The sequence below is a fragment of the Naegleria lovaniensis genome (assembly GCF_003324165.1).
Source record: "Naegleria lovaniensis strain ATCC 30569 chromosome Unknown tig014, whole genome shotgun sequence".
Classification (NCBI taxonomy): domain Eukaryota; phylum Heterolobosea; class Eutetramitea; order Acrasida; family Naegleriidae; genus Naegleria; species Naegleria lovaniensis.
Window position 1 is genome coordinate 44,673 of NW_025407835.1, and position 12,049 is coordinate 56,721.

At 37.9% G+C, this 12,049-nt stretch overlaps 6 protein-coding genes across 6 annotated transcripts; 2 read left to right on the forward strand and 4 right to left on the reverse strand.

The window, feature by feature from the left end:
• Positions 1-279: 279 nt before the first annotated feature.
• On the forward strand, positions 280-2,853 carry C9374_001498 (uncharacterized protein; the record flags this gene model as incomplete). Its single annotated transcript, XM_044690811.1, has 1 exon — positions 280-2,853. One exon carries the CDS (start codon positions 280-282, stop codon positions 2,851-2,853), a length of 2,574 nt encoding a protein of 857 aa, XP_044551158.1.
• A 113-nt stretch (positions 2,854-2,966) lies between these two features.
• On the forward strand, positions 2,967-4,769 carry C9374_001499 (uncharacterized protein; the record flags this gene model as incomplete). Its single annotated transcript, XM_044690812.1, has 1 exon — positions 2,967-4,769. The coding sequence occupies one exon, from the start codon at positions 2,967-2,969 to the stop codon at positions 4,767-4,769; it is 1,803 nt and encodes a 600-aa protein (XP_044551159.1).
• Positions 4,770-4,992: 223 nt separating this feature from the next.
• C9374_001500 (uncharacterized protein) lies at positions 4,993-6,941 on the reverse strand (the record flags this gene model as incomplete). The annotated part of the gene is made up of 2 exons (XM_044690815.1): positions 4,993-6,511; positions 6,691-6,941. 2 exons carry the CDS (start codon positions 6,939-6,941, stop codon positions 4,993-4,995), a joined length of 1,770 nt encoding a protein of 589 aa, XP_044551160.1.
• A 97-nt stretch (positions 6,942-7,038) lies between these two features.
• C9374_001501 (uncharacterized protein) lies at positions 7,039-8,931 on the reverse strand (the record flags this gene model as incomplete). The annotated part of the gene is made up of 1 exon (XM_044690816.1): positions 7,039-8,931. One exon carries the CDS (start codon positions 8,929-8,931, stop codon positions 7,039-7,041), a length of 1,893 nt encoding a protein of 630 aa, XP_044551161.1.
• Positions 8,932-9,001: 70 nt separating this feature from the next.
• C9374_001502 (uncharacterized protein) lies at positions 9,002-10,363 on the reverse strand (the record flags this gene model as incomplete). The annotated part of the gene is made up of 1 exon (XM_044690817.1): positions 9,002-10,363. The coding sequence occupies one exon, from the start codon at positions 10,361-10,363 to the stop codon at positions 9,002-9,004; it is 1,362 nt and encodes a 453-aa protein (XP_044551162.1).
• Positions 10,364-11,165: 802 nt separating this feature from the next.
• On the reverse strand, positions 11,166-11,980 carry C9374_001503 (uncharacterized protein; the record flags this gene model as incomplete). Its single annotated transcript, XM_044690818.1, has 2 exons — positions 11,166-11,382; positions 11,739-11,980. The coding sequence occupies 2 exons, from the start codon at positions 11,978-11,980 to the stop codon at positions 11,166-11,168; spliced, it is 459 nt and encodes a 152-aa protein (XP_044551163.1).
• Between the last annotated feature and the right edge of the window lie 69 nt (positions 11,981-12,049).

The following is a 12,049-nucleotide window of genomic DNA, read 5'->3' on the forward strand; positions in this document are numbered from 1 at the left end:
AGGAAATTTGCAATGGAGCCATGTCTCCCTCGAATCGATGCTCTTCGTGGAAGTGAGAGAGCAACCCCAAGTTCCCACGTTTCGTTTTCGATTCCAATTTCACACACACAAGAAGGCAAATTCCACACCAATTGCGATGGAGAAACCTTTTTCATCGATTTGCTGCATACAATAAAATTCACACCATCTTACTCTTCATCCATTCACACCATCTGTTTTACATTTTATGAACGAAAAGGCCTTTCAATAAGACTTGCCTCCTTCCACTCCATCAGTCAAATGCCATCCAACGAAAAAATCAAAAAGAAAAAACGCAATCAAGCCAATTACTACATTAATCTCTCCCCTACCACCACCACAGCAGAAGCCTTCTCTCGCATCAGCACTACTTTTCCAATTACAACAACAACGATCCAAATGTCCTTGTCACCTCCCTCTCCAAGAACAGGTCGTTCCCGGAGTGATTCAGTGAGTAGTAATGCCAGTTCATCCTCCACTACTACTACGACTGCGACTCCATCATTACTCAATCCATCATCGATTAATCATTCATCATCATCGACTGGAAGAAAGAAAAAATCTTCTCGATCCGGATCGACGACGACGACGAGAAAAACATCTTCTTCTTCTTCGAATATCCATCCTACAAACAGTCATCATCATCAACCAAATAGAAATTCATCTGTGGCCACAGCATCACATGAATTTTCCACTGTGGCAGAATCCAAATCGAAAAATCGAGAAGGTGTTGATTCGCAACATTACGAAACCTTTTCGAATATGAAATTTCACAACATGGATGAGGTTCAACCCTTACTTGATCAAGTAGAAATGGAAATGAATCAATTACGAATGACACGCACTCAATTCAAATTAAGCTGTAATTTGGTATTCAACATTATGGTCTTTATTTTGAATATGGTGTTTTTATGTTTATTGAGTTGTGTGTTGGCCTATGTCTTGTCACCCATTTATGTGAATCATGATATTCATGAATTTCAAGTTGGAGGAGCAAATTCTGTAGATTCTTCGAATGGAATTATTCCATTTTCTGCTGTTTCGATTGATGGTAATGGACATGTGTATCAGGGATTTGGAATGGGATTTTCATATTCGAGCGTTCAAACGAATTATTCTCAATCATGGACAGGTCAATTTCGAACGGTTTCGTTTTATCCAAATTTTGATTCCATTCTTGTAGTGAGACCAGAATATGATATGGAAACGAAACGCGTGATCTTATCGAGTTGGATTCTCAATGGAGGTAAACAACATGTTCAATCCAATTACAATTTCACAAATATGAAATTTATTCCAACTTTGATCGATCAAGTATTTATTCATTGCATTCATCATGTGGTGACTGCTGAGATGCAACAAACAGTCACCATGCTTCATGTGAAAAATTCGGAAACGAATGAATTATGTCTCTATGTATTGATTGGACATGTCGAAAGTCAAACATCACATTCCTTTGTATTGGATCCAATTTTAATTTATAATTATACATTACCTTCTTTGAATGCGGAAGTGTGGAGTCATGAACGAATTTTGGCAAGTTCTTCGATGGCCATTATTCTTGGAAATGATTCTCAAAAAAAACAAGTTGGAATTGTTTCACATCGATTTGATGATCATACCTGTCGATATTATTTAATGGATGTACCAGAGACAACTCTTTCATTTCATATTACAACATCATCATCCAATCATTCTCATGAAGTGGAAATTTCACAACTCACCTTACAAGGAATTTCATGTTATTCAGTCGATATAACCACTCTTCACATGGAAACAGAATCGACCAGCAATTCTATGAAATTACAGAAACATCTCAAGTTGAGTAATGATGACAAGAATGACTCATTACAAACCTTCTCACTTATTGCTACCGAGTCGATGGCCATTTTATTGAATGGAATTGAAATGGAATCGACACAACCCATTCCAACATGCCGAAAGGGATATCAATTTTCTGAATTATCGAATGGATATCGACCTGATCTTGATATTCAAGTTAGAAGTATATTGGGAGGAAAATTTATTTTTTCATGTTTGAACGATCATGATGGTTCCGTGTCCATGCTGTATGGCCAAATTATATTCAATAATCTGAAGAATAATTTTGATATTGTCACGGGAACGAGTTTTTCAACTGTGATTCCTGGACGTGTCACTAATACTTGGCTTGTGCATTCCACGAAAAATGTGTTCGAGTCAGGTGTTAGAGAATATGATGTTTTTTTGACATATGAATATTTGGAGGAAATGAAAAGTATGACTACCATTCAGACAAGATCTTCATCAGAACCATTTCAAACTTTGTCAGAACTACGATCGTTTTATACGATCAAATGTACCACACCCACACAACGAACGCTCTCTCATGATGAATATCCAGTGTGTTCGACACCATTCAAACATCTCTCCTTTTCGTCACAAACCATTCAGTATGATATTAGCTCTATTAGCAAATTTGGAGTCTTGTTTACAACATTGAGCTCGTCGAATTTGTCACCCACCAAAAGAAATGGATTGGCGATGAGTGAACATCCACAACAAGAACAACATTCAAAGGACAATAAGTATTTCATACTATCGACAGAATTAGCGAATTGGCAAGGTGGATACAAATGGATTGGAATTTGCATTTCTTCAGGAGTTTCATTTGGAAGTGTCAAAGTTGCTCAAAGAGGTCTTGTCACCTTCTCAAATATGCAACAGGAATTAATTGAAGGATCTTCCTATTATGCAAATATTGATGGAAGTATTACTAGGAAAACCACGCCATGGTATATTGGATATGCATTGACGAAAAAACAATTGTATATTGATTCGAGTTTTGTGAAATGAAGAGATCATTTTCAACGTTGGTAAATTTGCCATCTGTCAACATTCGAGATCGGTTCAATGTAAATTTTCAAAGCTGAAATTCCATTTGGCGCCAAAAAAAACTACAAAAAAAAATGAGCGATTCAGATGTTGCCGATCAAGCATTATCGGGAAGAGAAGATGTTTCCTCTTCTTCTTCTCGGCCTCAAGAAGAAGTCATGAGCCAAGATGTGGACCCGACACCCACTCCCACAGCTGATCCGAATGAGGATGCTCTTGGAAATGATGAAACACCAAATCATGAAAATTCGGAGGAACCTCAACAAGAAAATCATGAACGCGATCAGGAAGAGCCCGAAGACGACGAGGAAGGGTTTAAACCTTTTGACCCGAATGCCTCCATGAATGTTAGCAATATTGTAAATACTCAAATGAATGATACCATGGGAAGTATTATTTCTTCAGCGAATGCACTGCAAGGCATCAATGGAAATGACTCTCCGAATGTCATCCAAGATGTAGAAGCATTGAGAGAGGAAGAAAATAGAAAGAAACGAGAGGAACATTTGAAAATGAAAATTCGTCAACTCAAGGACGAGGAACAGTCATACTCTAAAATTAACCTTACTAATATTAATGCCAACTGGTTATACTTGATGAGAGAAAGTAAATTGAAAGAACTTAAGGACACGATTCAAATACAAGCTCAGGATCATGACCGATTGGTAGACAGAAAGAATGCAACCATTCAACTCATGTATCGTGAGTTGGATGAATCCGAAGAGCAGTATCGTTCCGCATTGAGAACTCACATGCAGCATATTGAGGAATTGTTGCAATTGCAAGATCAGCGTCTCACCATTCTCCATCAAGAGTTCAACAATGACTTGTATCTGTTAAAAAAGGAATATGAGGAAGAAATGGAAGAGTTGAGAATCAAGCACGAAGAGGAAATGAGAGAATGGGCAGAAATTACCAAAGAAATGGAAAAGCGAGAGGAAAAAACCAATGAAATCATGGAAATGGATTTTGCTCAAACCAAGGAAAAGGTAAAGAACCGATACCAAGAAGAGCTCATACAAATGGTTGGTAACATGAATGATAAAATTGAAGAATACCGCCGCATCACCAAGCAAGAGAACAATGATCACTACGAATCCATGAATCAAAAATATAAGGACTATATCATTTTGAGAGAACGTGACAGCAGTTACATTGAAATTATCAAGAATCAAACGTATCAAATCAAAATGAAGGAGGAAGCTCTTGCTCACTGGAAAGCCAAATGGTTGAACAATCTAAGGGAGTGTGAAGATCGAAACAACAAGCTCATCAAGGAGAAGGATCAACTCTCTCAACATTTCAAGGACCTTAAAAAGAAGATGAATGCCTTTAGAGACTCCGAAAAGAAGCGACTCACAGAACTAGTCAAAATGAGTAAGGATACCATCGATTCTCTGAATGAAAAGTTGGATAAAGCGTCACGAATCCTCAAGTTATCGGAAGTGAACAGAAGATATGAAACCGAGCGAGAGCGGTTGATTCCATTCGAAACCGAGTTGGAGAGCTCTGTGGCTTTGGCCTCCGTTGCCGAATCTGCTATGGAAGACGTCATGGAAGGTGAGGAGAAGAATTTTACAGAGTCCGAGTGGCAACAACTCGATCGTTTCTACAAACGCTATAATAAGGTTCTTTTGGATAATTTAGCTTTGGAGCAAGAGAAGGAACACTTGGTAGATCAAAACAAAAAGCTTCGTGACATGTTGAAACAATATTTGGACGGTATTACGGTTAACGAAGACGTTCTCAACAGTAGAAATCCTCTCTTAATTGTGGATCCATTAATTAAGGGACGATCCAACGAGGCAGGGGCCAAAGAGCTTGTTGTCGTTTCTGCCACAAGTAGGCAAGCAGAAAAAGTGAAAATAGGTAATTAAGGGGAGAGTATGGTGTGAATCTAAGCTTAGATATGGAATGGTATAGCAGGCTTTTTTTGGAGGCAAATGGTAGGAGCAGTTCATTGTGAACGGATGGTTGGGCAGAGTCAATAGCAATGAGAGGAGATTTATGTTGTGCATGAAAATATATAGACAGCCCATACATTGTACTCCAATAAATCAAATAATTGTTGTTGCAGTTGCCCCGTGGAGAATCCATCTTCTACACACCATAGCCTTGTTGATCCATAATTTTCATATAACTCACACTATCGAGGAGCCACTTGCAAGTGACCGGTCGGTATCCAGTTTCTTGTTCAATCTGTTCTGCTTCCTCACGTGTCACATCATTGTCTGCAATAATAATATTTTCATATTTAGATTTTTTAACTCGCTTAAACATGGTGCCATGGACGGTGCCGCCTCCAAAGGTCACCAAGTCTGTGAGTTCTTTTTTTGATGGATTCTTAGACTTGGCATTAAATGTACCATGAAAATGCACTCTATAGTTGAAGAATAGGCGATTATTTCCATTGGCAATACTTTTCCTTGCTTCAGCTGGAGAATTGTGTTTAATAGTCACATCTCCCAATGCACAAAAATCCTCCTCACTCACATGACACTTGGCCTTAAGGACTGCGTCCAACCATTCCGTTCCAACAATCCACACTCCAGAAACGACACCAACACAATACTTGATCGTTCTTCTTGCAAGTCTGTTCTCATCTAGTGGTGAAATCAAATGAGTGACTTCATCCGTGAATTCGCTTCTCACGTCACCACCCAAATACTTTGCTGCTTTTTCTAATTTTTCTTTTGCTTCCGTACTTAGATTAGTTCCACACAGGCACAAACGTTTTGCCTTTGAACTTCTATGAGATACTCTCTTTGAAGATTGTGATCCTACAGAGAGTTGTGTTTGCTGAGTTGGCTGAGTATTTACATGTTGTAACTGTTGTAAAATTCCAGCTGCCGTACTAACACTTGCTGATATGGTTACAGGCGTTGTTTCATTATGTACAAAAGTGGAGAGGAAAGGATATTTTTCGTGTGAAAATCCAAAAACTCCATACGAGTCATTGAGATCGGAAAGGAGCTCTTCCAATTGAGAGAGCTTCATTCTTTTAGCGGTCAATTGTTCATCAACATGCCGTAATTGATCATGGACAGAGGTCTTGTCATCTTCCATGAAATCGTCAGAAGGAATAACAATGGCTCCAATCGATGCTGTTGACGAGTCTGAAATATTTCCATCCTGTGGTTGTGAGGTTCTAGAGGCTGCTGTTCCTTTTCTGTGAAATCTTCTCTTTTTTCCTGTTGTGACAGAGCTTGTTGTTGCTGTAGATCCAGAATTGTAAATGTTATTGACTGATGTTTTTCTTCCAGTATTTGCTGGAGTTTTGTTGGACGCCGATGCTGTTGCTTTGGTCGGATCAGGATACATGGAGCACAATTCTTCATAGGTATTTCCCATAGAGATGGAGGGGGTTGTTTCCATTGAATTGGCTGTTGAAGTATGACTTGATCCGAATTGTTCCATGGTTTGATCGAATTTTCGTTTAAATTTATGAAATTCCTCGACAAGATTGGTCAATGATTGCATGGGCATGAGATGTCTCTTGGTGAGAATGGGTGTTTTACATAGAGGACATTCTTTTTTAATTTTCATTCCTTGTTCAATACAGTCATAGCAAAACAAGTGACTACAATGAGTAGCCGTTGGTTCTTTCCAAACTTCCAAACTATTTGGTGTGATCAGAGAAAATAAGTATTGTAATATTGCATGTAAATGATGAGGATTAAATATTCAACAAGAAACAAATTTAAAATATATTTGATTTTTCCAAAATAAAATTGAAATCAAGAAGACGTTGATGAAAAAATCATCCCGAAATGCCAACGAAAGTAACACTAAACATACCATATAGCACATCGTAACTCTCTTTCAAAATTATCAAAATCAGATTGTTTCAATGGAAATATCATGTTAGTAGAGTGGATGGCTTCGGAGTGGGTAGATTTTCGGGAAGATGGCTCATTCTTTGACAAGGGTGGAGTTGGATATGAATCCGAGGGTGCCAACGAGTTCTCATCATCGGCAAGATCCATTCTCATGGAATCCGAGAAGTTTTGAGATGGACAAATTGTTTCTGATGATTTCTTTCTGGGCATTTTTTGAATTCTTTTTTTTGGCCAACTTAAAATTGTTTTGAGCCTCAACACAATTTATTGATTCTTAATAGAGCTAGTATTACAACTCTTTAACAACCTAGTAATGTGTGGAAGGTGGAAAGGTATGATCTTTCACTGGTTCTTCTAAATCTCTTGTACAAGACACTTCACTTTGATTGTCTGACAATAACTTGACACAATGCGAAGATGAGGTTGACAATGGAAACCCAGTACCACGAATTGAGGAAATAGATTGGTTCAAAGATGAGGTATTTTCTTGAATGGACTCCCGTAAAAATCGAACTTGTTGCAACAATTCTTCCTTCTCCATTAAAAGAGTATCATGAGCTTTCTTGAGCTCTTCTACAGCTACTTGATGTGCCGATTCTCTTCTTTTCATCTGCTGTTCCAGCCGTTCAATATGTTTTTCAGATTGTGACAGATTTTTCTGTGTGGATTTTGTTCTTACTCGTTCTTGCTTTAACTGTTCTTTCAACTGCTCATTGTCATCTTTCAGGGACTCAATCATGGAATTTTGAATTTCTATTTGAACTCGCAGTTCTTTGATCTCACTTAACGCTTTCAAATTATTCTTAGATGGAGAGGAGTTATTTGAAACGGCAGAAGTTGAATTTAAATAATCTTGTAGAGAGCTGGTCAACTTTCGTGTTCGTTCTGTGAGAGGTTCATGCTTTTCCAGCTCATTCTGAAGGAGGGTTTCAAGTAAATCGGAAATGTCTTGCGTCAGGTGCACCTTCACATGATTTGTAAGCTTTTCGTTTTCGTATCGTTCTTTGATCTCCTTAATTTTATCCCTTAACTCATGAATGGTTTGTTCATGGCCAGATTTTGAGTGATGATGCGAAAGATCTCGTTCTTTCCTGGATGAGACTTGTACAGGACGTATGGAAGAAGTGTTTAAAATGGACTGAGAAAGCTTGACAATGGGAGAGTGATCTGCGTTGGGTATTCTCATGTTTAAAGTAGTATCTATGGATGAAAGCTCTTCTTTAGATAAATGACGAGATTGTTTGGATCGGTTGTTGGCTACTGATTTCTTGATTGGAGATGAGCCTTCTGTTCTTGTTAAATATCGTTCCATCTCTGTGACTTGAGAAACAAATTGCTCTTCTAGATTGTTTTTCTCTTCCGTAATTTTGTCAAGAGCGGATTTCAGCTCCTTATTTTTCTGTAGCATTGAGGATAGTAATTGGTCTTGCTGAATGGAGGATTTGGACGATGAGGAGGAGGACGCGGAAGAGGAGTGTGTATTTGTTGCAGCGATGGGTTGAGATTCCAAGCTCTCACGTAAATTTAACTTGGGAATTAGAATTTTCAAATCATCTTTCTCTTCATCCGAGAGTGAGCTGTCGAGTGTATTCATAGGTTGCCACGTTTCAAAATGAGCCTCTTGATCGCGAGTTGAATGAGAGCTCTTGTAAGGCGAAACGTTGTGCTTGGACATGTTGGTGCCACGTGTTTTTCGATCTCCACTTCGTAGAATGGCTGACCTTACCAAGCGTTCAACTTTTTCTTTTTGTTCTTCCATATTCTCGGAACTGGTATCTATTGATGTTTTTGATAGTATTTTGATTTTAGAAATGGTTGAATCGCCATTTATCTTCTGCCGAAATTTCTCGTTATTGTTTTCTTGAGCGAGATCATTTAAATCATTCCTACCAATTGTTTGATGTTTATCCAATGAAATGAAATTGTCCTCCTCATCATTATCATCACCGTCATCATAGCTTCTACGATAGAGTTCCAATTGATCCGAGAAATCATCGGTGTGTTCGTTCAAAAAATTGTTCGTGCTACTAACATCGGAATCAGTATCATTATCATCAGTATCCATAGGATTGCTCAAAAACCTTTTTGCCGAAATAACTCCAAACGATGAAACAGATGTATCCACATTGGATTTTGTTCCTTCCCTTGATAGTGATGAATTAATTGAGGAAGCAATCGAGCGAGCGGAAAGTGTTTTCATTTTTTTTTCGTTCCCTTAATATACAAAATGGAAATTTACAAATAGAGATAAAATAAAGATTCCATTTCGTTTACTCTGCAAATTCTGGAACTCGAAAGGTGCTTGTAATGAAACCAATAATATTTCGAGGTGAGGTGTTTGGCTCGTTCTTTAAAGTCTCTCTCTTCGACTCGCCCACTATCAAAACTGGAATGGGATTCAATTGTGTCACTCCTAACATGATCAATGTTGGATTGTCCATATATTGTGTCATCCATTGCGAGAGATCCTTGCAAAACTCGGCATTGAATTGATCGGATGGAAATATTTGTTTGAAATCAATCGTAGATGAAGTTCTCTCTACGAGTGGATGTAGTGACGAATTTCGTTGTTGTTGTTGTTGAGGAAGTGGTGTTTGTCCAGTCGTTGATGTGTTAGTGGTACTTGTTGTTTCATTAGCCATTTGTGAGCAAGTGGTGACAACAGCAGCATTATCATTCAATAGAATTCTCTTATGGAGTGTTCGTTCTGGTAATTTGTGCAATTCAAAATGAACTCCCAAATATTGACATATAAATTCTAAACTTGTGAGTGGATGCGAGGTGGTCGTATTCGATGGAACACCATTGGCAAAAACGAGTGGAATGAGAGGTGAGTTCACTGCACTTGGAGTACTTGGATCTTTCCATGTCATTTTGTGAGGTTCTCGAGTGACTTGATGAACAGCCAACAATTGTTGTTGCAATTGTTTCAACAAAATAATATCTTGGTAGGTGTTTTTACAGTGAAGAGAATGCACATTGTCATCATTCATTGGATAAGAATCGCCATCCATAGCAGCAACATCAATCATGGTTGCATCTTGACCACAAGAGCTTGACTCAATGAACAGAATTCCACATTCATTCATTTTCAAGCTTACCTGAAAGACCTTATTCTTGGAAGGATCTACCATGGTTGTAGTGGTTGTTGTATTTGCATTTGCATGAATCGTATTGGGAATGGTTTGTTGTTGTTGTTGTAAATAATTACTCGTCCAATATTTAATACAATCATCATTTTCCCATTGATTGACCAAATGTTGTCTCTTATTGAGGGTGATGATTGAGGGAAGTGAATGGCCTGAAATTGTACTCGTCGGAACCTTATTCAAGCATGATGTTGGAGAGTTATTCAACTGAGAAAAACAAGCATGTTTTAAGAGTGAGGATTGTTGTAACTTTTCTTTCCAAAACATACTCGAGATGGTTTTAGTTACTCCGTTGTTGGTGTTGTTGTTGCTCTTGTTCGGATTCAAATTGAGAATGGCATTCCATGAGGAATGTACTCGTCGGAATTGTTCGAGTTCTTTGGGACATTCAATGAATTGCAAAATTTGATACACAATTTCATAGGGAACAAGACTTAGAGAGGATGGGGTTTGAGTAGAATAGGATTGGATCATGGTCGTCATCTTTCCCGATGAATTATTATTATTATTAAATTACAAAATTTACGAGTGGTTGAAAAATCGTATTAGTGATAATACTGTAGTATTATAACTATTCGGGACAACTTGTTGTTTCTTTTTTTACGTTTGTTCTTCTTCTCATCCTCATGGTGAAGTTTTCAAGTGCATGGGAAATTCCCGATACCCGCACGAGCATTGAGAATTGAGAAAGCAGGTAATTTTTGGAAATTGGTTGACAGCAACTTTTCAGCCAGCGCAGCAGTTACTGTGAGAGTGCCTTCGTGTGCGCACTAACAAATCTCAATACGCCTCAAATCTCTCGACATTTCTTGTCATGCTGAGAATTGAGAAATCAAATATTGCAGAACTCAAGTTCTCTCTTCCATCTTATCGAATTCTCAACGGCCTTGAGCAAAATGATCTAAAACAATGAAGTAAAGCAACGAACGATTGAGAAGTGTATTTCGTCAGTTGCAACTCAAACGTGCTTTGCAAATCAATTCAACGAAAACGAGTAATGCTGACATTGAAACAATAACAACAAAAACCAAACACCAAACAATCTGTGACACCTTCGAGTCATGGTCACCATGTGATTCGTCGAACAACAAGCAAAAGAAATCGAGAATGGATTTAAAACCTTTTCGGCATACTAATTTGTTTCAGTTCTAAACTTGATTTCATGACATGATTCAAACACTAATTTTTACAATTCTCTCAAACATTCAATCACACAATAAAAACTAACTAAATAGTACAATGATCAATAATTCTTCATTTCTAATTTACATGACACAATAATAATTTATTGGGACTTGTTCAACATTTTGCAAAGGAATTGTTCATAATCAAAATCTCCAGAATCTTTGGCACCAATTTCATTTCTCATTTGAACCCATTCTTGTTCTGTGAATTTCTCACCCCAATTACACAAGGCATCTTTCAATTCCTTGCTTGGAATGGTTCCTTTTCCGTCCTCGTCGAAAGCACGGAATGCTTCTCTAATCTTTTCTTCACGATCACTGTTGTGTGTGTGTGGAAACACCGGGAAAATCAATTTGAAATGAAAGTGAGAGTGCAAATGGAATCATGAGGAGGAAGTTGGATAACATAGTAGTGTGTGAAAATTGTTGAAGATGAGTTGTTGTAAAATGTCAAGTGTTAACCATCCATCGAATGCAATCATGAAAATGATCCAAAATCGATACGGGTGTGTGGGAGAGATGATGAGTTTGACATTATCCATTCAAACAAGAGTGATAGGTTTCACAGACACACACACGCATGTACAACAATAAATATATATAAAAATCAAACATCATCATTGAACATAATTCGCATCATGAATCGATGGTCCATAAAATCATCATCAACTTACGTGTTCTTCAACTTTTGTGAAAGAACGGTCAAGAATTCAGTAAAAGTGATAAAACCAGTACGAGAAGAATCACATTCTTCAATCATCTTTCTAATGTCGTTTTGTGATTTGTTCTCACCCAATGAGAGGAAAGTCTTTTCCAAGTCAGCTTTGGAAACTTTTTGATCTTCATCCTTGTCGAAGAAGGCGAAGGCTTCCTTGTATTCTTTGATTTGTTGTTGTGTGAGTTGGTCTGATGACATTTTGTGTGTGTGGGAGATGATGAGTTTGTGGTTGCTTGGTTTTTTTTATGGAGTCTGGTGGATGATTGA